At 47.0% G+C, this 24,253-nt stretch overlaps 3 protein-coding genes across 5 annotated transcripts; all 3 read right to left on the reverse strand.

The window, feature by feature from the left end:
- Positions 1-1,423: 1,423 nt before the first annotated feature.
- On the reverse strand, positions 1,424-5,677 carry LOC118567209. Of its 3 annotated transcripts, XM_036151737.1 has the most exons (7): positions 5,468-5,677; positions 5,160-5,337; positions 3,176-3,350; positions 2,802-3,089; positions 2,541-2,716; positions 2,208-2,456; positions 1,424-2,126 (listed from the first exon to the last, which is right to left on the reverse strand). In XM_036151737.1, the coding sequence occupies exons 4-7, from the start codon at positions 3,019-3,021 to the stop codon at positions 1,521-1,523; spliced, it is 1,251 nt and encodes a 416-aa protein (XP_036007630.1). In that variant the 5' UTR covers positions 3,022-3,089; positions 3,176-3,350; positions 5,160-5,337; positions 5,468-5,677; the 3' UTR covers positions 1,424-1,520. The 3 variants fall into 3 exon arrangements, with proteins under 3 accessions (XP_036007630.1, XP_036007631.1, XP_036007632.1); XM_036151738.1 differs by lacking the exons at positions 5,160-5,337; positions 5,468-5,677 and adding an exon at positions 4,940-5,001; XM_036151739.1 differs by lacking the exons at positions 5,160-5,337; positions 5,468-5,677 and adding an exon at positions 3,615-3,632.
- A 2,524-nt stretch (positions 5,678-8,201) lies between these two features.
- Positions 8,202-9,415, reverse strand: LOC118567241. The gene is made up of 4 exons (XM_036151905.1): positions 9,302-9,415; positions 8,915-9,163; positions 8,591-8,833; positions 8,202-8,357 (listed from the first exon to the last, which is right to left on the reverse strand). Exons 1-4 carry the CDS (start codon positions 9,368-9,370, stop codon positions 8,202-8,204), a joined length of 717 nt encoding a protein of 238 aa, XP_036007798.1. The 5' UTR covers positions 9,371-9,415.
- Positions 9,390-10,872, reverse strand: LOC118567242. Its single transcript, XM_036151906.1, has 5 exons — positions 10,734-10,872; positions 10,324-10,495; positions 10,069-10,243; positions 9,649-9,944; positions 9,390-9,478 (listed from the first exon to the last, which is right to left on the reverse strand). Exons 1-5 carry the CDS (start codon positions 10,824-10,826, stop codon positions 9,390-9,392), a joined length of 825 nt encoding a protein of 274 aa, XP_036007799.1. The 5' UTR covers positions 10,827-10,872.
- Between the last annotated feature and the right edge of the window lie 13,381 nt (positions 10,873-24,253).

Consider the following 24,253-nt stretch of genomic DNA (forward strand, 5'->3'; position numbering starts at 1 on the left):
CACAGCAGCGTGACACAGACCCCCCCTAACCTGGAGGTGGGACACTTTTTTTATTTTTTTTCGTTTACCATTAATATTATAATTATTACTATTAATTCCTTTTGTTAATTTCAGCTCTGGATCTCCTAACCTCCGCCTGCACCATGGATCTCCCCGCACCAGAAGCAGTCCGCTCTGGGTCTCTTAACCTGCGCGTGCACCACGGATCTCCCAGCTAAACCAGAGGCACCATGGAGCTCCACGCAGCGGCCTACTCTGGCTATTTTAACCCAAAAACGCTGCATGCATGTCCGCGTGGCGCATTTCATATTAACCTGCAGACAGGGTTTTTTCCGCGTAAGGCCCCAGAATCCCTCCAGACCCTTGTATCTCCCTGGGCTACTCCAGTTGATTTCGTATCCACCCCATGCTGGACTTCCAGGGCTGGAAGGGAGCTGTCCAGCCTCACTAGCCCAGCCAAGGTGCACTATTCTGGGGCACAGCTGCGTGACACAGACCCCCTCCTGTCCTGGAGGTTGGATTTTTTTCTTTTTTTTCTTTTCTTTTCTCTTTTATCATCATCATTATTAATATCATTATTAATATTATTATAATTGTTTTTTGTTAACTTTTTTTTTTATTATTATTATATATTTCTTTTTTTTCCTCCTTTGAGCTACTTCAATTAAATTCGTATCAACCCCATGCTGGAGAACTTAGAAAAAAAAACAAGAATTGTTCCCATGGTAAAGCTGGGATGAGCTACTCCAGCTGATTTCGTATCCACCCCATGCTGGAGAACTTAGAAAAAAAACCAAGAATTGTTCCCATGGTAAAGCTGGGATGAGCTACTCCAGCTGATTTCGTATCCACCCCATGCTGGAGAACTTAGAAAAAAAAATCAAAATTGTACCCATGGTATGGCTGGGATGAGCTACTCCAGTTGATTTCGTATCCACCCCATGCTGGAGGACTTAGAAAAAAAACCAAGAATTGTACCCATGGTATGGCTGGGATGAGCTACTCCAGCTGATTTCGTATCCACCCCATGCTGGACTTCCAGGGCTGGAAGGGAGCTGTCCAGCCTCACTAGCCCAGCCAAGGTGCACTATTCTGGGGCACAGCTGCGTGACACAGACCCCCTCCTGTCCTGGAGGTTGGATTTTTTTCTTTTTTGTCTTTTCTTTTCTCTTTTATCATCATCATTATTAATATCATTATTAATATTATTATAATTGTTTTTTTTTTACTTTTTTTTATTATTATATATTTCTTTTTTTTTCCTCCTTTGAGCTACTTCAATTAAATTCGTATCAACCCCATGCTGGACTTCCAGGGCTGGAAGGGAGCTGTCCAGCTTCACAAGCCCAGCCAAGGTGCACTATTCTGGGGCAGAGCAGCGTGGCACAGACCCCCTCCTGTCCTGGAGGTTGGACTTTATAAGTTTTAGTTTTTATTTTATTTGCCAGGAATAATGAATGGAGAAATATCTTAAAGAAAGCAAATACAGTCACATCACCACTGATTTATTTAAATTTTTTTTATTTTTTTACTGTATTTCGTTTGGATCTGAGCACACGTGCACATTGACCGCGCACTTGACGTCTACTTCTCAACGTGTAGGTTAACAATGGTCTTTTCCTTCTGGGTTGTGTCCCTCTATTTGGGGCATACGAAGAATCGCTCTGAGAAGGGTCGCTATCAGGCGTGAAGTCGCTCCCAGAAGAACAGCTTTGAGAAGAGGCGCTATCAGGCGTGAAGTCGCTCCCAGAAGAACAGCTTTGAGAAGAGGCGCTGCCTGGACTGTAGCAGCTCCCAGAAGCTTGATCAGGGCTTGTTGATCCAGTGGCCCGACTGGATGTTGGTGAGGACGGCGAAGGACCGGCAGGGGGGCTGTGTGAAGGCCCGCAGTCCGCTTCCTCCTCAAGACCATCACCTGATGATTCTGACATGGAGAGGAGGGAAGGTTCGGCGGTGTCATGTACCGTAGTATGTGGTGGCTTGACGGCTGCCTCGAAATTCTGACGGATCTCAGCCAGCTCTGACGCGGTGCGGTGGAGCGCGTAGAATTTGTCTGCTGTCCGTGTGTCATGACACATGGTCTTTGAAATGTTGATCCGGTCACTTGGTGACAAAGTATTCCTTGCCTTGAAAAATAGAGATGGTTCTTCAATATTATGCCTTTTAATTTTATGTTTATTACGTGGAAAAGTGATATAATTACTTACGTATGTGGCTATTGATGTCCGGAAATCTGTGAATGTAGGGCGCCCAGGAAATCCCATGTCAAGCCAGGCGGCTTGCATCGGCACGATGAGTTTCTCGATTTTTGTGAAGTTTTCGGTGAAGAGAAGAAGGTCTGTGGGTGGGTTTAGTTTCTGTCTGATGATCATCCACTGCTCCACCCATGAGAATTCCTCTACAGTTAAGTAGAGCTGTGCGGGGCCAAACGCACGGTTGGTTTTGTGTTCCTTCACCTGTGGTGCAAAGGAGAGTGTGTGTTAATGGACATATCGGGACAAGACAGAGAGCGTTTGTCATTCCAATATTAGTAGACTTGCATTGATCACAAAGCCCGCTTGCCCGACGGTGGCTTCCTGCTGGGCCTCATCGACCTCTGACACAGTCATATTCTTTAGAACACCGGTGCGGTGTCCATACAGGCTTGCTAGGTAAACACTTAGATAGCCAAAAAACATTCTTCGCGCCTCCGGGTTGGGGTCCTCAGACAGTCCGTCTGAAAAAAAAATTATGGGGTTAGAACATGGATGTCAGTAACTCAGGTAAGTAATTTAATATAGTACAAATTTAATAAGTCTGACCAAGAAGTTTAGGGATGCGTCTCCTGGCCTGGACTTTACAGAGGTGAAGCTGATGTTTGGAGATTGTTCTGCTCAACTTCTTTTTCTTCACACTTATCTGACGCATGACTACACATGGAGCCAGGCTGGCAATACACTCTGAGATAGCACGAATCACGGCAAACACTTCTCTTCTTGGAACCCTGGACGTACATGGAGGAGTGTCCCTGAAGTAGACCATGAACTGGGACAAATTCACCAGGTAGATCTTCACTGTGTTCTCCGCTTTTCCACCATTCTGCAGATGCTCTGGCCACATGCACAGAAAGAAATAAATGGAATATTTTACATGGGGACATTTTATCTTAACTAAAAGGCATCACAGACATACTTACTGGTATATCTTGGACATATTGGAAAGGAAAGTCCAATTTTGGAAGATTGTCTGGCCCTCGGTTAGAAACGAAAGGAAAGCCATGATTCTACCCACTTTGGATCTTTGATTTTCGATCCTTTTCCTCAGACCACGGGAGCCTTTGAGATGCTGCCAATATCCCGCGATGTATTCCACTGAAAAACAAACAAAAAAAGGTTTCATAATGAAGTTTGATTCTGCGGACTTCCAGGAGGTAAACACGGGTAAATTCGCTCATCACGGCCCAGTTAGAGGCACCTATATTCGGATACAAACTTTAAAAATCATCCTTGCGCACGCATGGATCCATAAACACTTAGAAAATAGTTTAAAAAAAAATCCGCGGACTTCCAGGAGGTAAACACGGGTAAATTCGCTCATCACGGCCCAGTTAGAGGCACCTATATTCGGATACAAACCTTAAAAATCATCCTTGCGCACGCATGGATCCATAAACACTTAGAAAATAGTTTAAAAAAAAATCCGCGGACTTCCAGGAGGTAAACACGGGTAAATTCGCTCATCAAGGCCCAGTTAGAGGCACCTATATTCGGATACAAACTTTAAAAATCATCCTTGCGCACGCATGGATCCATAAACACTTAGAAAATAGTTTAAAAAAAATCCGCGGACTTCCAGGAGGTAAACACGGGTAAATTCGCTCATCACGGCCCAGTTAGAGGCACCTATATTCGGATACAAACCTTAAAAATCATCCTTGCGCACGCATGGATCCATAAACACTTAGAAAATAGTTTAAAAAAAATCCGCGGACTTCCGGGAGGAACAGGGGGGGGGATCCCGCTGCTGTAGCCGGAACCGAGGCACTATCCTCGGACTACTGTCTGACAGCGCCCCCGTGTGGGTCATGGTTGTCAACACATTTTTTAATAGAAAAATACAGCACGCATGGATCCATAAACACTTAGAAAATAGTTTTAAAAAAAATCCGCGGACTTCCAGGAGGTAAACACGGGTAAATTCGCTCATCACGGCCCAGTTAGAGGCACCTATATTCGGATACAAACCTTAAAAATCATCCTTGCGCACGCATGGATCCATAAACACTTAGAAAATAGTTTTAAAAAAAATCCGCGGACTTCCAGGAGGTAAACACGGGTAAATTCGCTCATCACGGCCCAGTTAGAGGCACCTATATTCGGATACAAACCTTAAAAATCATCCTTGCGCACGCATGGATCCATAAACACTTAGAAAATAGTTTTTAAAAAAATCCGCGGACTTCCAGGAGGTAAACACGGGTAAATTCGCTCATCACGGCCCAGTTAGAGGCACCTATATTCGGATACAAACCTTAAAAATCATCCTTGCGCACGCATGGATCCATAAACACTTAGAAAATAGTTTTAAAAAAAATCCGCGGACTTCCAGGAGGTAAACACGGGTAAATTCGCTCATCACGGCCCAGTTAGAGGCACCTATATTCGGATACAAACCTTAAAAATCATCCTTGCGCACGCATGGATCCATAAACACTTAGAAAATAGTTTTAAAAAAAAATCCGCGGACTTCCAGGAGGTAAACACGGGTAAATTCGCTCATCACGGCCCAGTTAGAGGCACCTATATTCGGATACAAACCTTAAAAATCATCCTTGCGCACGCATGGATCCATAAACACTTAGAAAATAGTTTTTAAAAAAATCCGCGGACTTCCAGGAGGTAAACACGGGTAAATTCGCTCATCACGGCCCAGTTAGAGGCACCTATATTCGGATACAAACCTTAAAAATCATCCTTGCGCACGCATGGATCCATAAACACTTAGAAAATAGTTTAAAAAAAATCCGCGGACTTCCGGGAGGAACAGGGGGGGGATCCCGCTGCTGCAGCCGGAACCGAGGCACTATCCTCGGACTACTGTCTGACAGCGCCCCCGTGTGGGTCATGGTTGTCAACACATTTTTTTAATAGAAAAATACAGCAATCAGTGATGTTACTTACAGATGTTTAGTGGGAATTTGGGGTACGCCTTCACCAAACATTGGATGTCCCGGCTTTCCTGCTTTGATTTAGGTCTGGTGATGCTCTGTGGCTCCTCATCAGGAGAGGTAGATCCAGAGACCACCGGGGCATCTACGTCCACCCCAGGAACCGTGCATGTGGATCCCTTTTGGAGGTCCTGTTAAATAAAGGTTCAGTGTTAAGTTTTCTGGTTCTGCCGGTACAACCAGGCCTGAGCTATGGAGCTATCATGCCCAGCAGATGTGCTCTGGTCCCGGGTAAAGTTGCTAAATAAACATTTTACACACCTCCTCCAGTCGTTTGATTGCCTTTTTTGCCCTTTTTGCCCATCTGTGCTGGTAAAGCAATTGCTTCCTTAGTTGCCCCAAGTCTGATATAAGCTGAAGGTTCTTTGCCTCGACCTCTTTGCAGGAGGTGCAGGATGTATCATCATCAAGGGGTCCTGATGTTGGATGATGCTGACCTGCTTCCTCTCTTGCTCTTGGGTCCATGTGCAAACGTGACACCATGGGAGGGCTTGGGTTTGTGGCGCTCAGGGCTCCCAGCATATTCACCGTTACCTGGTACTTCAAACCATTAATCACCTGGGCCTTCCTCTCCCCATCCATCTCCGGGTGACCTTGCTCCATATGCATGTCCAGCCTTGTGCTAGCATAACGGCAGCCATCCACTGGACAGGGCATTTTTCTGATATTGATTCTCCCGTTACTGAACCTGATCAATATCTTCCGCTCGTCTGAATTTTTAATGCCGTGATTATACCTTAGGTGTTTGCCTATATAGGTAAATACAGAATGACAGAGCGGGCAGCAAACACTCTGCTTGGGGGGCGTCATGTTGATATGTGAATCTGAAAAATAGGATACAATAACATTAGATTTATTCATTTCCCAAACCCAGGAACAGAGCCCCCTTTCCCCGCATAAAATGGCGACACAAGGACCCCCCCCTATGCTTCAAACTAAAGGCAACTTACCGTGTAAGTCGGTTGAAGGTGGAGGGGGAAAGTCCGCGTGGACACCGGTTCACTCTGCTCATCGGTCAGATGTTAATTAACACAGTAAGTAATTACAGCTGCGTTCGGCTCAGGCGACCCAGAGTACGGTCAGTGACCGCAGGCGTAGCCAATTAAGCATCCAGAAGCAGGGGAGACACACTGAGAAGCCTGCTCCACCTCACACACAGCAAGGAGCTCTCAGCACCAGCCCTGCACCTACCTGCCTACCTACCCCAAATGTCAAAATTCGGTCTCCCTGATATTATGGTGCAGTTCATGACAATTCATCGCATTTAACATATGACATTTGGGTAAAAGGGGCCAAATCGCCTAACCCTACTTAGGGTGAGCACCGTTTTTGTGTACTTTTCGGAGCATTTTTTGGGCCTTTTTTGAAAATTCCTGGGGGGCTAACCGAAGGTCACAGGGTCATGGGGCGTGGCTTGAAAAATAGCCCCATCCCTCGTTACCCATATGACCTACCCTAACAATTTTTCACGCCAACCCTTGACCCGGTGCAGCCCCTCAAAGAGGTCAAAGTTCACCGAAAACCAGTTAGTTAGTGAACCTAAATGACAACCCTTGTTGTAATACCGTTAACTGCCACCAGGTGGCGTATCGCCATTATGGATCATTCAATCATCCTAGATGGCATGTGCTGCCATCTGGTGTGATATGTGAATCATCCTAGATGACAAATGCTGTCATCTGGGATGATATGTGAATCATGCTGGATGGCATATGCTGCCATCTGGGTATAATTTGAATGGCTAAACATGCCATTTTACATAAAGGGTAAGTACCTATCATTCCATTTAGGAATATCAATGAACCATCCTAATTGGCAGGTACTTCTGGGGTGAGTGTCTTTAATATAGGACCAAGTGTGCCTGCTCTTCAATGACAGGAAGGTAAGTACCTATCATTGAAGAGCAGGCACATATGGCCCTATACTGAAGGCACTCACCCCTTAAGTACCTGCCACTTAGGATCAGGGGAACCAGGGGACACATGCAGCTTCTCCACCCAAGAACAGAGCTCCCTTTGCCCGCATGGAGGTGGGCTGACATCCCCTTTGGACCTCCAGAGAACCAGGGGCCACCCATGGAGCTTATTTACCCAGGACTGGGGGACCCTAGGCCCACATCAATCTCCATGGAGCAGTCCCTGGTTCTCCAAAACCACCATGGAGCTCCAGAGAACAAGGGGCCACCCATGGAGCTTATTTACCCAGGACTAGGGCATCCTAGGCCTGCATGGAGGATGGCTGAGCACCCCATTGGACATCATCCCTTAAGTTCCTGCCATTTTGGAACATCTATAAATTATCACAAATGGCAGGTACTGGTGACTGGTATGTAAGATCGTGTGTGCCTGCTCCTAAATGACAAGAATGTAAGTAAGTATTTGACATGTACTTACTTACATTCTTGTCATTTAGGAGTAGGCATACATGTTCCTACATGAAAGCCACTCAGTCCCTAAGTACCTGCCATTTGTGATGATCTATGAATCTACCCGTCACCTATAGAAACCATGCATGCCACTCCAAGGCAAAAAGTAAGGCTTAAGTAATGAAGCGAGACATTTCTTAAACACTATTTACATTTATTTACAAAAAATATAACACCATTATCAAGAATTAAATAACTATATTACAAAGAACAATAAATAAATAATTTCTTAAACAATATTTACATTTATTTACAAAAATATAACACCATTATCAAGAATTAAATAACTATATTACAAAGAACAATAAATAAATAATTTCTTAAACAATATTTACATTTATTTACAAAAAATATAACACCATTATCAAGAATTAAATAACTATATTACAAAGAACAATAAATAAATAACTATTGGAACTTTCTTTGTCTGGCCCTCAGGCGAAACACACGCGGTGTGCTCCGCCGCTGTCGCTCCCGCAACCTGTATAGCATTAAGGGGCTTCTTTTTGGTGTGAATGACAACTTTGTCGGCCCCTTTTCCTCTGTGTGTCCTGGGACTCGTCCTGGGACTCATCCTGGGACTCTGCCTGGGACTCTGCCTGGGGACTCTGCCTGGGACCTCTGTGGACTCTGCCTGGGCCTCCGTGGACTCTGCCTGGGCCTCCGTGGACTCTGCCTGGCCTCTGGGGACTCCTGGCTTGTGGAACCAACCCTGGGTGCTACTCTCTGAAATATAACAAGGACAAGGACGTTTAAATGTCTGCCATTTCAGAACATCTGTGAATGTTCCTAGGTGGCAGGTACTTTACATCTGCCATGTAGGATCATGTGTGCCAGCTCCTAAATGACAGGAAGGTAAGTACCTGTCATTTAAGAGGAGGCACACATGATCCTACATGGCAGACATAAAGTACCTGTCATTTCGGAGCAGGCACATATTTTAAAATGAAAAGACTTACCCTCTTCTTCTTCACAGGACCCTCGCCTTCTCCCTCATCGCTGGAAGACTCCAGGATGACAGGCTCCGCCACTTTCCCGGGACCTGAGACTGCCGGGTCCGTAGCCTCCTGGAACCTCTTACGCAGCTCAGACAGCTGTGTAGCTGTCTGGTGCATTGCGTAGAATTTCTCCGCTGTGGCGGTGTCATGGCACATCGTTTTGCTGACCTTTGTCCGGGTTCCCGGGGACAATGCATCTCTAGCCTTTAAAGATAATAGAAAGTGTCAAATACTTCACTTTAATTTAAAGTTTTCACATGAAAAAAAACTGACATGATTACTTACATATGTTGCTATCGAGGTCCTAAAATCTGTAAATGTGGGGGAACCTGATAACCCCATTTCTGCCCATGCGCTCTGGAGGTGTTGTTGTAGGTTCTTGATCTTCTGGTAGTTCTCGTTGAAAAATACCAGGTCAGTGGATGGCTGAAGGGTTTCCCTTATTTGGAGCCACTGCTCCAGCCATCCAAACTCCTCCACTGTGAGGTACACTTGGGCTGGCCCAAAAGCCCGATTTGTCTTGTGCTCTTTCACCTGTGGTTCCAAAAGAGAGGGTAAGTTGCCTGCCATGCAGGGTCATCTGTGAATTATCATAAATAACAGCTTCATGTCTGCCATTTAAGATTATCTGTAAACGGTCTTAAATGGCAGGCACAACATCATTATGCTTACGTTAATGACAAAGCCCTGGTCTGCGGTCCTGGCGTCAACCCGCGCCTCGTCCACTTCGGCCAGGGTCATATTGGTCAACACGCCGGTTCTATGGCCATATATACTGGCGAGGTATACGCCTAAAGTAGCCATAGAACCGGCGTATGTTGAGTGAGCTGGGGTCAGTCTGGATGGTGTCTGCAAAAACATAAATTAAGACTCAGGTAAGTGACTGCCATTTAGGATTATCTGTAAATGATCCTAAAGGATAGAAATGAAGATGTCATTTAAGATCATCTGTGAATGATTCTAAATGACAGGCACTCAGGTAAGTACTTGAACATAGTAGAATTTTAAAAAAGTATTACCGAGCAGTTGGGGGATTTTCCTGCACGCCTGCCTCTGACACCTCCTGAGGTCCTCCTTGGCAATCACCCTTCTGATCTTGCGCTTTTTGACCATTATCTGGCGGACGTTGACCCATTTCTTAAGCTCTTTAATATCAGCGGACACTGCTCTTAGGAGGCCAATCACTGCCTTTTTCGGGACACGCGAGGTGCTTGGTGGCGTGTCCCGAAAGTAGCCCGCGAACTCCATCACATTCAGGAGGTAATTCCTAGTGGTGTTTTCTGCCTTCCCCTCTCTGAGGAGCTTCGCCGGCCACCTGCTCAAAAAGAAATGTTCTAACTTCAACATGAACACATGCTGCCATTTAAGATCATATACAAATGACCTTAAATGGTAGAAATGAAGCTGCCATTTAGGATTATTTACAGAGAGATACTTACTGATGAACTCGATCAAGGTCCTGCAGAAAAGTCCAATTGGGGAGTATTGTCCTTCCCTTGTTCACAAATCTAAGGAAGGACATTACCCGTCCCAATTTGGACTTCTGGTTTTCCACGTGTTTTTTGGTCCCGATGGACCCCCTCAAGTGTAACCAGTACTCCTCCATGAACTCCACTGAATAAAAAAAGGTTACAAAAATAACTTGTATAGTTTATAAAATAGAAAAAACTTTAACAAGCAGTGACATTACTTACGGATGGGTTGAGGAAAATCTTTGAATCCCCTCAATGGGAATCGCGATTTTGCAGCCTTCTTTGGCTCCTCAGAGGATGAGTCTTCATCCTCATCTTCTGGGGGGTCCACTTGTTCGGATGACCCCTGGTCTGCCTCGACAGGCCCCCCACCGCTCGTCTTTTGGAGGGCCTGCTATAGGTTAAAGGGTAAGGTTTAGCATTCTGCCATTTAAGGTCATCTGTGAATGACCTTAAATGGTAGAAATGAAGCTGCCATTTAAGAACATATACAAATGACCTTAAATGGTAGAAATGAAGCTGCCATTTAAGAACATATGCAAATGACCTTAAATGGTAGAAATGAAGCTGCCATTCAAGAACATCTGTAAAGTAATCTTAAATGGTAGAATATAATAAATACTTTTACATACCGTTTCGAATGCGTGGAGTTTAGCTTTTGCCTTTTTTAGCCACTTCTCCTTTGTCCGAAGCTGCTTCCAAAGCCTCCTGTTTTCTTCTGCCATTTTAGAGCAGCTGGGGCAGGTTGGAGGATCCGGCTTGGACACCTCAGTTCCATGGCTGATTTTCCTCCTGTCCGAGGTCCAGGCCTGAGACCATAGGAGGGGTGGGGTCAGTAGCCCTGAGGGCCCTTAAGGCATCCATGGTCACCTGTTTTTTAATTTTTTTAATAATTTTCTGGAGTTCTCCATCGTCCACCTCGGGATGGCCTGTGTCCAGGTGCCTATCTACCCTGCTCTTTGAATAGCCACATGCCACAATGGGACAGGGCAAGTGGCGGAAATTTACCCTCCCTGTCCCATAGTTAATCAAAATTCTTTTTTCTTTTTTATTCAGGATGGAGTGCCGGCTCGCCAGATGTTTGCCTAAGTAGTTGTACGGGATTTGGCATATTGGGCAAATTCCCGGGGATTTTGGCGGCGTCATTTTATATTCAAGCTGAAAAGAGAAATGACAGTTTTAAATACTTTGAGTGGACTGCAATGGCAGCCACTAAATGCTATTTAGAATCAGGCAGGGCAAAATTGCCCTTAAATGTCTTCACAAATAAACACATTTTAACTCTATTAAGCCATTAAAACACACTCCCTCCCATTTAGAAGCAGAAAACAACTTACCGTGTCTCAGTGTTGAAGACCATGTGCTGAATGCTCCGGTGTTGCGCCACTTAAGCACCCAGGTGCTTAATTGGGGTTTCCCACCCTCAAAAGCATGGGGTGCACGCTACGGGGTTTCCTTCAATCAAAAGCAGGTGCTTAATTGGGGTTTACCACCCTCACAAGCATGGGGTGCATGCTACGGGGTTTCCTTCGATCAAAAGCAGGGGGTTGCCACTTGGGAGTATTTGTCAATGCTCTGAGATGGCAGACTGAGCTACCAGGTTTTTCCAATAGTCCCTGCCACGTGGGACCATCAGTGAATGATGCTAATACGGGGTTACCTTCGATCAAAAGCACGTGCTTAATTGGGGTTTCTCACCCTCACAAGCATGGGGTGCATGCTACGGGGTTTCCTTCGATCAAAAGCAGGGGGTTGCCATCTCAGAGCATTGACAAATGCTCTGAGATGGCAGACTGAGCTAACAGGTTTTTCCTTTTGAGATAGTCCCTGCCACTTGAGACCATCAGTGAATGATCCTAAATAGCAAATCCTTAACGACCTGTCAATTGAGATCATCTGTGAATCATCCCGAATGGCAGTTACGTAAGCTGCCATCTGGGATCATCCCGGAATTGTCCTAAATGGCAGAGTACTTTGACTTGCCATCCAGGTATCCCTTTGAATAGGATTTGGCCCCAGCATGGGGTGGATAGGGATGTAACAGGGGTAGCCCAGGAAGATACAAGGGTCTGGAGGGATCCTGGGGCCTTACACCAAAAAACCCCTTCCGCAGGTTTATAGGAACTGAGTTCTGTGAAGACCATTGCCATCTGGGTCCATCGGCAAATCTTCCTAAATAGCAAAATGCCATCTTGGAGCTCCAGGCTGGAGGATTGGTAGGCTGGGTACTGGTTGAGATTAGGCCCAGGGACAGAGGCCCTTCCTGGGTGAGAGGGACCGGGAAGGGCCCTGGGTCTGGAGCTCCAGGCTGGGTGTTTGTTAAGTTTAGGCCCAGGGACGGAGGCCCTTCCCGGGTGAGAGGGACCGGGAAGGGCCCTGGGTGTCTGGAGCTCCAGGCTGGGTGTTGGTTAAGTTTAGGCCCAGGGACGGAGGCCCTTCCCGGGTGAGGGGGACCGGGAAGGGCCCTGGTTCTGGAGCTCCAGGCCGGGTGTTGGTTAAGTTTAGGCCCAGGGATGGAGGCTGTTCCCGGGTGAGAGGGACCGGGGAGGGCCCTGGGTGTCTGGAGCTCCAGGTTGGGTGTTGGTTAAGATTAGGCCCAGGGATGGAGGACCTTCCCGGGTGAGAGGGACCAGGAAGTGCCCTGGGTCTGGAGCTCCAGGCTGTGAAGACCATTGTCATCTGGGTTCATCGGCGAATCCTCCTAAATAGCAAAATGCCATCTGGGGTTCTTGGGGCCTCTGCCTGGGTAAGAGGGACCGGGAAGGGCCCTGGGTGTCTGGAGCTCCAGGCTGGGTGTTGGTTAAGTTTAGGCCCAGGGATGGAGGCTGTTCCCGGGTGAGAGGGACCGGGGAGGGCCCTGGGTGTCTGGAGCTCCAGGCTGGGTGTTGGTTAAGTTTAGGCCCAGGGATGGAGGCTGTTCCCGGGTGAGAGGGACCGGGGAGGGCCCTGGGTCTGGAGCTCCAGGCTGGAGGATTAGTAGGCCAAGTGTTGGTGGTGATTGGGCCGGGCACGGACACTTAGTCTCCAATAGCAAACCCTTAACTACCTGCCGTTTTGGAGACATACGCAGTGGCGGGGCACTTGCCATCTGGGTCACATTGTCAATAGCACATGTGCCATTTAGAATACTTTGTAGCTATACCAGGGGCACAGAAGTCTTTCAGCCATACCAGAGGCGCGAACACTTTGCCGTTTCGGATTATTTGGTTATAACACAGGGGGGGTGCTTAAGAGTGGGTACCCCGGTTCGGATGGAGGTTCAGGTTATGGAGGTAGGGGTCCATGGTGGCATGGATGATCCAAGGTGGCATGGCTTTGCCCGGGCCTGGTTGCTGGTGGCTGGGTAGGGATAGAGGTTTAGGTTGTGGAGGTAGGGGTCCATGGTGGCATGGATTATCCAAGGTGGCATGACTTTGCCCGGGCCTGGTTGCTGGTGGCTGGGTAGGGATAGAGGTTCAGGTTACGGAGGTAGGGGTCCATGGTGGCATGGATTATCCAAGGTGGCATGACTTTGCCCGGGCCTGGTTGCTGGTGGCTGGGTAGGGATAGAGGTTCAGGTTATGGAGGTAGGGGTCCATGGTGGCATGGGTGATCCTAGTGGCATGGTCATCATTGTACTGTATTCAAGACATACTGGACCTCCAGACAACCAGGGGTCGACATCCACCGTCACTACCCAGGACTGGAGAGCCCTAGGCCCGCATGGAGGTGGACTGACCAGCCCCTTGGACCTCCAGAGAACCGCCCTACTGGTTCTCTGGAGGTCAAGAGTGGGGCTGCAGTCTGACCTCAGAGGCCCTTACCCTAACCCCGGTCAACCCCCATGAACTTCTCCCCAAACTTCAAGGTGAAACTAAGGGGTCAGCCTTTTGTAGTCAATCATGTGGTTCCAGTAGACTAATGGTGGGAACAGCAGAAGCTAAAACTGAAGAATATGCCTGTAGCATGTGTACCCAGGGATGGTGCACCCTGGCCCGCATGGATGTGTGCAGACATCCCCCTGGACCTCCGGAGGACCAGGGGCCACATGGAGGATCTGTACCCAGGGATGGTGCACCCTGGCTGGGAAATGACTTCCATGGATCACCCCCTGGTTCCCTGGAGGTCCAAGTGCCAGCAGAACCAGGGGCCACATGGAGGATCTGTACCCAGGGATGGTGCACCCTGGCTGGGAAATGACTTACATGGATCAGCCCCTGGTTCCCTGGAGGTCCAAGGGCCAGCAGAACCAGGGGCCATATGGAGCACCTGTACCCAGGGATGGTGCACCCTGGCTGGGCAACGACTTCCATGCATCACCCCCTGGTTCCCTGGAGGTCCAAGGGCCAGCAGAACCAGGGGTACCCATGGAAGATCTGTACCCAGGGATGGTGCACCCTGGCTGGGCAACGACTTCCATGGATCAGCCCCTGGTTCTCTGGAGGTCCAGGGGCCACATGGAGGATCTGTACCCAGGGATGGTGCACCCTGGCTGGGCAACGACTTCCATGGATCAGCCCCTGGTTCTCTGGAGGTCCAAGTGCCAGCAGAACCAGGGGCCACATGGAGGATCTGTACCCAGGGATGGTGCACCCTGGCTGGGAAATGACTTACATGGATCACCCCCTGGTTCTCTGGAGGTCCAAGGGCCAGCAGAACCAGGGGCCACATGGAGCATCTGTACCCAGGGATGGTGCACCCTGGCTGGGCAACGACTTCCATGGATCAGCCCCTGGTTCTCTGGAGGTCCAAGTGCCAGCAAAACCAGGGGCCACATGGAGGATCTGTACCCAGGGATGGTGCACCCTGGCTGGGCAACGACTTCCATGGATCAGCCCCTGGTTCTCTGGAGGTCCAAGTGCCAGCAGAACCAGGGGCCACATGGAGGATCTGTACCCAGGGATGGTGCACCCTGGCTGGGAAATGACTTACATGGATCACCCCCTGGTTCTCTGGAGGTCCAAGGGCCAGCAGAACCAGGGGCCACATGGAGCATCTGTACCCAGGGATGGTGCACCCTGGCTGGGAAATGACTTCCATGCATCACCCCCTGGTTCCCTGGAGGTCCAAGGGCCAGCAGAACCAGGGGTACCCATGGAAGATCTGTACCCAGGGATGGTGCACCCTGGCTGGGCAACGACTTCCATGGATCACCCCCTGGTTCCCTGGAGGTCCAAGTGCCAGCAGAACCAGGGGCCACATGGAGCATCTGTACCCAGGGATGGTGCACCCTGGCCCGCATGGAGGTGGGTTGAGCACCCCCTTGGACCTCCTGGGAACCACATGGAGCATAGACCCAAGTCATAGACTTAGAAAATAGCATGAAGACCCATTGCCATTTAGGATCACCTTACAATGACTCCTAGTGACAGGCTGGACAAAGATTGGCACATGTGCATATCATTGTTCTGGTCTCAACTTAAACACTTAGAAAAATTAAGGCCATTGCCAATTAGGATCATCTAACCAACCATCCCTCATGGCAGGCCGCCCCTCCCCCACACACTCCCAATGGACCAGCAGCACTTAGACTTAGAAAATATCATGAAGACCCATTGCCATTTAGGATCACCAGCCAACGACCCCCTAGTGACAAGCCACCCCTCCCCCACACACACTCTCCCAATGGACCAGCAGCAGTCATAGACTTAGAAAATAGCATGAAGACCCATTGCCATTTAGGAACACCAACCAATGACCCCTAGTGACATGCTATTAGTCTAGTGGCTCCTTATAGATGTATGGATGCGAGAAGAACCAAGGGCACCCATGGAGGATCTGTACCCAGGGATGGAGCACCCTGGCCCGCATTGAGGTGGGCTGAGCACCCCCTTGGACCTCCAGAGAACCAGGGGCCACATGGAGCACCTGTACCCGGGGATGGTGCCCCCTTGCCCGCATGGAGGTGGGCTGAGCACCCCCTTGGACCTCCAGAGGACCAGGACATTGATAATTGTTTTCCAGCTTCTGTACATACTCTTGATGGCCATGGTGATTAGAGACACTGCCCCCCAACTGCGGGGCGGGGGTTCGATACCACCTTTGGCTGTCAAGGTTTCAGCTGAGTATACCTGTCTCATCAGAGACATAACAAGGATACGTCCCATTGCATCACGTGACCCCTGTAGTCGAGTGGTTAGTGCTCCCGACTCTCATGTGGGAGAACAGGGTTCGACTCCTGGAGCTGACAACACTTTTCCCTTTTCAATATATGGACAGTCGAAGATAAAATTACTATGAGCCATTGTATCAGCATGGTTCCCCAGCAGCCAAGTGGTTAAGGTTCCTGGCTGGAGATGGAAGTGGATCTGGTTCGAGTCCCAGATGGGTCTTCCTTGCAGTAAGAGCGTTGACTACTAGACTACTGGAACCATTTTATTTATTAATAGGGTTATTGCCATTTAGGATCACCATCCAATGACCTCCAGTGGCAGGCCGCCCCTCCCCCTCACACACACTCCCAATAGACAGCAGCACTCATAGAAAATAGCATGAAGACCCATTGCCATTTAGGATCACCAGCCAACGACCCCCTAGTGACAGGCCACCCCTCCCCCACACACGGCCAATGGACCAGCAGCAGTCATAGACTTAGACAATAGCATGAAGACCCATTGCCATTTAGGATCACCAGCCAACGACCCCTGGTGGCAGGCCACCACTCCCCCACACACACACTCCCATTTGACCAGCAGCACTCAAACTTAGGTTAAGGCCCATTGCATCACGTGACTGCAGTAGTCGAGTGGTTAATGCTCCCGCATCTCATGTGGGAGAACAGGGTTCGACTCCTGGAGTTGACAACACTTTTCCCTGTTTAGTATGTGGACAGTCCAAGATATAATTACTATGAGCCATTGTATCACCATGGTTCCGGTAGCCTAGTGGTCTGTGCCCCGGCGTGTGCCCCCAGCGACCGGGGTACGATTCCGGCCTATCGGAACCTTTTTTTTTTTTTCTGTCCTTAGTTAATTTAATCCTCCGGAGAACCAGGAGAGCCCCTGAATTTAGACTGGAATCCCCACAGTGGACTGGAAGCGATGATATAAGGACTATGAGGCGTTGTATTAGTGGTGGTTCCGGCAGTCGAGCGGTTAAGGTTCTTGGCTCGAGGTGGACGCGGATCTGGTTCGAGTCTCTGCCGAAAAGGTACTGTTCTTCCCTGCAGTAAGAACGTTGACTACTAGACTACTGGAACCATTTTATTTATTTTTTCTGGGGGGAAAAAATATAGATCATAACCTGCCTTTGGACGCTGCAGCCCCAGAGAACCAGGAGGGAATCGATGATATAAGGACTATGAGCCATTGTATTAGTGGTGGTTCAGGCAGTCGAGCGGTTAAGGTTCCCGACTTGAGCTGGATGCTGATCTGGCTCGGGTCACGTCCTAACAGGTACTGGTCTTTCCTGAAGTAAGAACGTTGACTACTAGACTACTGGAACCATTTTATTTATTTATTTTTTCGCCAATGCCTGTCCCTGTTGGCGAAGTGGTCGAGGCAAACGACTCCCAAGCGGGAGATCCGGGTTCGATTCCCGATCCAGTCCAGCATTGGATGTCCTTCTAAGGACATCTTTTGCCACATCGGTGGCTATTTTTGTATTTTTATTTATGAATTGGATGGGCAAAAGGTGTATTGAGGTTTATGGCTCCGGTAGTCTAGTGCTCCTTATGGATGCACGGATGCAAGCCGAACCAGGGCACCACATGGGCCTTTCCTACCCAGGAAATGTGCACCCTAGGCCCGCAGGAACTTCTATGGAGAAGCCCCTGGTTCTCTAGAACCAACATCCATAACTGGACCCCCCCATCCCTCCCCCAAACACAACCCCAAGGGACCACCAGCACTTAAACACTTGGAAAATAGCATGAAGACCCATTGCCATTTAGGAACACCATCCAACGACCTCCAGTGGCAGGCCGCCCCTCCCCCACACACTCCCAATGGACCACCAGCACTCATAGACTTAGAAAATATCATGAAGACCCATTGCCATTTAGGATCACCAGCCAACAACCTCCAGTGGCAGGCCGCCCCTCCCCCACACACTCCCAATGGACCACCAGCACTCATAGACTTAGAAAATATCATGAAGACCCATTGCCATTTAGGATCACCAGCCAACAACCTCCAGTGGCAGGCCGCCCCTCCCCCACACACTCCCAATGGACCACCAGCACTCATAGACTTAGAAAATAGCATGAAGACCCATTGCCATTTAGGAACACCAGCCAACGACCTCCAGTGGCAGGCCGCCCCTCCCCCCACACTCCCCCAATGGACCAGCAGCACTCATAGACTTAGAAAATAGCATTAATATGCACATGATACCCACGTGACACACAATAATCCCTTGTGGTATGTTTAACATGCCATAATACCAAAGTGGCACACAATAGTCCCTTGTGGCATGACCGGTTTTCACTAAGACCCTTAACTAAATTTGGTTGAGTCCATGATACGATTGACACATGTGTCAATCTGTATCATGGTCTCAACTTAAACACTAGGCCATTGCCAATTAGGATCACCGGCAAATGACCTCCAGTGGCCGGCCGCCCCTCCCCCACACACTCCCAATGGACCACCAGCACTTAAACACTTGGAAAATAGCATGAAGACCCATTGCCATTTAGGAACACCAACCAACAACCTCCAGTGGCAGGCCGCCCCTCCCCCACACACTCAATGGACCATCAGAACTCTATCACTTAGAAACTACAATTCAAATGGACATGATACCTAGTTGACACTCAATAATCCCTTGTGACATGCTTAACATGTACATAATAGCCGAATGGCAAACAATAATCCCTTGTGGCATGCCGCCCCTCCCCCACAAATGGACCATCAGAACTCTAACACTTAGAAAATGGACATAATACCTAGTTGACACACAATAATCCCTTGTGGCATGCTTAACATATACATAATAGCCAAATGGCATACAATAGTCCCTTGTGGCATGCTCTCTGAAAACAAGGGCACTTTTTAACTTGTGATACAGTATCGCCATCTAGTGGATTTTGCCTATCATTGCAGTTTTACCGAAATGGCGTTAGGGGTTCCCGCATGGCTGTATTCAAAATGATACCGAAAAGGCCCATGCGGCTCTCCCCGCCACATAGGAACATTGACTGGCATGGCAGCATCAAAATGAATGGAAACGCTCTGCCACTTCGGAAACTCACCCTAACCCTAACCCTAACCTAACCCTCCAACCCCAACGGGGCCCACCGCCGGGTGAGCCTAGTCGGATGGCAACTGCTAGACCTCCTGCTTTTTGGCAGAGGCCTCAGTTTTCACACCCTAACCCTCATGAGCTACAGATTTACTAAAAAAATACACTGCAGTCAACTGGACTCATTCCACTATTCAAAATTTAGAAGAACACTATTTGGGCCTTATCAAGGGGGCAAGCGCTGTCATTGTTTCTTTGCCTGATGTGGATTGGGATAGGGCCCTGACTGTGGCTAAAAAATGGGTCGCGAGGGATATTTCTAGACTGACACCTAGGACCCAGGAAGTGGCTCTTAGAAAACTGGACAGCCTTTGTGTGTTTAAAAAAAAGGGGAACAGAGGTCCCCATGGGGAAGGGATTGTTGCCTCCCTCTCCCTAGATTGGATTAGAGGAACCAGGCCTTGAACCAGAGGGGGATAACCTTGATCAAGGGCCGAGTGGAGGGTGTTTGGGATCGGCAGATCCACCTAGGGTTTCTCGTGAGGCCTCACCAATGTCTGTGGAGGACTCACAGTCCAGTCCTGTGCCTAATAAGAAGGCTAGGCTGATGGGGGGATAAGGAGGATGAGGCACCTAATCCCACAATTGTAGAGATACCGGAAGAAGAGGAAGAGGAGCAGGAGGAGGGTGAGGGGAATGTTGTCTGGGACATAGCGGATGGGGATCTGTGGGAGATGCCTGGTACATCGGTACAGCACCCAGCATCTTTGCCCCAGCGGGTCTCACGGTGGGGTAAGGCGCAAGTTCCATCCAGGGACACTGGAAGGGATACTCAGGCCAAGCCTGATCACCCCACCCCAGCGAATGAACTTGTGTCATACCTATACCATCAACATTCGGGTGACAAATATAAGAATTGGACTCTGAGTCTCCCTGATTTTGGGAGACTCAAATATTGCACGGTTGCCCCTGATTCAAGGCCGCAGGGTTCAAGTGGATAGCTTTCCTGGAGCAACACTGGCCCATGCAAGGTATATGCTTAAGCATAACACGACCACCTCCAGTCGAGTGCGCTCAGTAGTCTTGTCATTTGGATTAAATAATAAGGGTTGTAAAATACAATCCCTTTTGAGGCAGGATGTCAAAAGCCTGCAAGACACCTTCCCAGAGGCAGAGTTATTTATGGTTTGTGTGAATATACCAGATGTGGTTACAACCAGGTAGAAATTCACCCTGAGGACACTCAACTATGTTATTAAAGACGTTGGGTTGCACATGCCACGTTTACCGCAAGCACAATTTCATACCGTAACAGAAACTGTTCATTGGACTCCGGAAACTGGCAAGGCCATGTGGGAGCACTGGAAGTCTTTTTTAGACTCCAGCAACCTGTTGAGACCAACCAGAATGGAGGTTTAGGAGAGGTGGTTAACCTTTCCCGTTTTCTTTCTTTAACCCCATCCCAATTTTCTTTATTAAAAAAGGGTCTTTCATTTTCGCCTTATCCAATTAAGGTACAGAACATTCGGGATTCTATTTTAGTTGACGTTTCAGAATACCATCGTCGGATTAAGCTTAGAGTTTTTTTTGGGGCTGCACCAGCCACACTGGCACCCCCTTTTCTATCACGGTCTTTTTGGGAACCCCCTGAAAATAAAATGCCACAGGTGTTACACCTCTTGTTTAAAGAGGAGATTCAATCCATCAGAGGTTTATCTTATACCCGGGATAAACCGAACCTCACGCCCTTGGGGGAACAAGCTCTTTTGGAGCTTCAAAAAGATACGACTATTGTCATTAAACCGGCAGATAAGGGTAATGCGGTGGTCATTATGGACAGGGTGGATTATATACAGGAGGGTTTAAGACAACTACAGGATGATACATACAATGTATCATTAGAAGAACCACCGTTCCCTGATACATCTAAAAAGATCCTTGGTATCTTTGAATCCTTACTGCAACAAGGTCTCATCTCACAAAAACAGTACAGTTGTCTGGTGGTTTCCCAACCACCACGCCCAAAGTACTTTTATTTGTTACCCAAAATACATAAGCCGGCTGACAAGTGGATCGTGCCACACCGGATGCCTCCTGATCGTCCGATAGTTTCGGATTGCGGAAGTGAGAGTTATGGGGCGGCAGAGTATTTGGAATTTTTCTTTTCTCCCTTATCAAAGCTACATCCTAGCTATATCAGAGATACACAGCACTTCCTGGACAATATCTGAAATATTCGCATTAAGGAGCCTTGCTTTCTCTTTACCATGGACGTGGCCAGTCTTTATACCAACAATGAAATACCGTTAGGTATGGCGGCCATTAAACGCTGTTTGGAGGCACACCCGGTAGAGGGTCGACCTGACAAAGAGTTATTTGAGTTACTTCACCTGAATTTAACACTCAATGATTTTGAATTTAACGGGAGGTATTACCTTCAGGTTAAAGGCACGGCTATGGGGAAGAGGTTTGCACCGGTGTACGCCAATATATACATGGGAGAATGGGAACAGACAGTATTTCAGAAATGCAGAAAGCTACCTCAACATTATTTCCGTTATCTCGACGACATCTGGGGAGTATGGACTCACTCAGAGGAGGACTTCCAGAACTTTGTAGAGGAGTTAAATAGCCATCATGCTTCTATCAGAGTGGAACCTACAATAAGCAAAACTGCGGTTGACTTCTTGGATACCACTACTTTCAAGGGCCCAGATTTTGAACAAACGAGGATCCTGGCAACTAAGGTTTTCTTCAAACCAACTGACACTCATGCTCTCCTCCATAAACACAGTCATCATCCTAAACACGTGTTCCGGGGGATTGTAAAATCGCAACTTTTACGGTTTAGGAGGATATGCTCTTTGGAGGCAGACAGGATTCAGGCCACTTGGACACTGTTCTTGAGTCTAAGACAACGAGGATACTCAGGAAGTTTTTTGCGGTCTATCCTTAAATAATTTGAAACGGATGTACAGACTCGGAAACCAACTCAAGATACTCGGGACCTCATACCTCTGATTTCAACCTACTCGGGCCACTCAACCAAGGCGCATCATCGTCTTAAGAACAATTGCATCAGTATCTTGGCCGGTACACCATTAGGGGAGGAGTGCAGAGTCATTTTGGCATTTCGTAAAACACCCAACATGAAGGATTCCACGTTCCAGATCCGTTAACCCTCGGACTTTGATTAACCCTAGACAATATCAATCTGCAATCATACAACAGGGGCCGCTTTTCGGATTAGGAAACGGATTACTTTACAAGACAGGAACTGTGTCTACTTGATCCAGTGTAGGCGTTGTCCGATGCAGTATGTGGGGAAAACGAGGAATGCTCTTAAAACAAGATTAGCACATCATAGATACAATATTTGAGATGACCATAAGGAGGATACCATTCTTGTACGTCATTTCAAAAAGCATGGATTACATAACCTGTTTCTTATTGGATTGAAGCATGACCCAACTTGGTCATGGGCTCAAAGGCGCAAGTAAGAATCCTTTTGGATTAATAAGCTTAATACGTTGGTGCCCATAGTGATAATGGCCGAAACACCCTGTGACCCTGAGGTTCACTACTGAGGATGTGTCTCATCAATTTCTAGGGATAGCTTTCTTAAAGGGGGAATGTGGGGATGGGTTGGGTATACATACCTTACACACTTATCATAAATACTTTAATATTTGGTTCTAATACTTAGTTCTAGTTCTTGGCTTTTATCCTTATTTCTTAGCTTAAACGTTTAGCTGAAATACTTAGCTTTTATCCTTTGTTCCTTGGGGCTTTAATCCTTAGCTTTAATTCTTAGCTTTTATTTTTAGCTTTAATACTTTACCTTGATTCTTAGCCTTCATTTTTAGCTTGTATCCTTAGTCTTTATTCTTAGCATTAATTCTTAGCTTCTAGTCTTAGCTTGAATTCCTACTTTAGGTACTTACCTTAGATGCTTACTTTTGTTGTTTTTTTAATTAATTAAATATAATTTTTAATATTTATTTATTTACCTTCAATATTTACCTTAAAAATACTTACCTTCAATACTTACTTTCAATAGGGTTTTAATACTTACCTTCAATATTTACCTTTAATACTTACCTTCAAACCTTTAATGCTTACTTTCAATGCTTACCTTTAATGCTTACTTTCAATGCTTACCTTTAATGCTCAATTTTAATACTTACCTCTAATGCTCATTTCTAATACTTACCTCTAATGCTCAATTCTAATACTTTAACTAACTTTAATGCTTACCTTTAATGCTTATCCTCTATACTTTAAATACTTTTATATAATTATATTAGTTACATGCCTTACGTACTGGCTTTTAATACTTACCATTGATATTCACCTTAAATGTTTATCTGTAATAGTTGGCATAAATCGTTAACTTTAATTTCTAAATCAATTCTTACTTTTAAATATTAAACATTTATTATAAATACTTACTTTATATACCTTTAATACTTCAATATTTGTTATTAACACTTTAATACTTGTTGAAAAACTTACCTTAACAAACTTACCTTAAGTACTTTAATATTTTACCAATGAGTATAGGTGTATAAAGGGTAGGAGGTACTTTTTTATGGGCTTCACCTTTTTGGAGTGTGGGGCTGGAGAATGACGTGCGACGGCCCGTGCATTGCCTTTAACTCTAGTCTAAACTGCCCCTGTCGGCGGACAGGGTTGGGAGAGTTATCGTGAAAGAATTGACCACCTAACCCTAACCAAACTATACCTGACTGAAGATGTGTGTGTGTGTGTGTGTATATATATATATATATATATATATATATATATATATATATATATATATATATATATATATATATATATATATAAACCTAGAGACAAGCCCAGAAACCAGTTAATAAATTTGGGAAGATATTTTGAGAGGATACTTAGAGAAGTAGCATGGCCCCTACGGATCGTATGGAGACGGGGTATATATAACCCAGCGTTCTTGATCAGAAAATTAAGCGAT

The sequence above is a fragment of the Fundulus heteroclitus genome, chromosome 20, assembly GCF_011125445.2.
Source record: "Fundulus heteroclitus isolate FHET01 chromosome 20, MU-UCD_Fhet_4.1, whole genome shotgun sequence".
NCBI classification, from domain to species: Eukaryota; Metazoa; Chordata; class Actinopteri; order Cyprinodontiformes; family Fundulidae; genus Fundulus; species Fundulus heteroclitus.

Excerpts from the sequence above, each read along its gene's own strand:
- LOC118567209 (XM_036151737.1), bottom strand. The coding sequence starts at position 3,021 with ATGGTCTACTTCAGGGACACTCCTCCATGTACGTCCAGGGTTCCAAGA. Across the intron at positions 2,717-2,801 it reads ACGCATCCCTAAACTTCTTG|ACGGACTGTCTGAGGACCCC; the intron begins GTCAGACTTATT and ends TTTTTTTTTCAG. Across the intron at positions 2,457-2,540 it reads AAGCGGGCTTTGTGATCAAT|GTGAAGGAACACAAAACCAA; the intron begins GCAAGTCTACTA and ends TTTGCACCACAG.
- LOC118567241 (XM_036151905.1), bottom strand. The coding sequence starts at position 9,370 with ATGACCCTGGCCGAAGTGGACGAGGCGCGGGTTGACGCCAGGACCGCA. Across the intron at positions 9,164-9,301 it reads ACCAGGGCTTTGTCATTAAC|GTGAAAGAGCACAAGACAAA; the intron begins GTAAGCATAATG and ends TTGGAACCACAG. Across the intron at positions 8,834-8,914 it reads GGACCTCGATAGCAACATAT|GCTAGAGATGCATTGTCCCC; the intron begins GTAAGTAATCAT and ends TTATCTTTAAAG.
- LOC118567242 (XM_036151906.1), bottom strand. The coding sequence starts at position 10,826 with ATGGCAGAAGAAAACAGGAGGCTTTGGAAGCAGCTTCGGACAAAGGAG. Across the intron at positions 10,496-10,733 it reads AACTCCACGCATTCGAAACG|CAGGCCCTCCAAAAGACGAG; the intron begins GTATGTAAAAGT and ends TTTAACCTATAG. Across the intron at positions 9,479-9,648 it reads GAAAATCCCCCAACTGCTCG|ACACCATCCAGACTGACCCC; the intron begins GTAATACTTTTT and ends ATGTTTTTGCAG.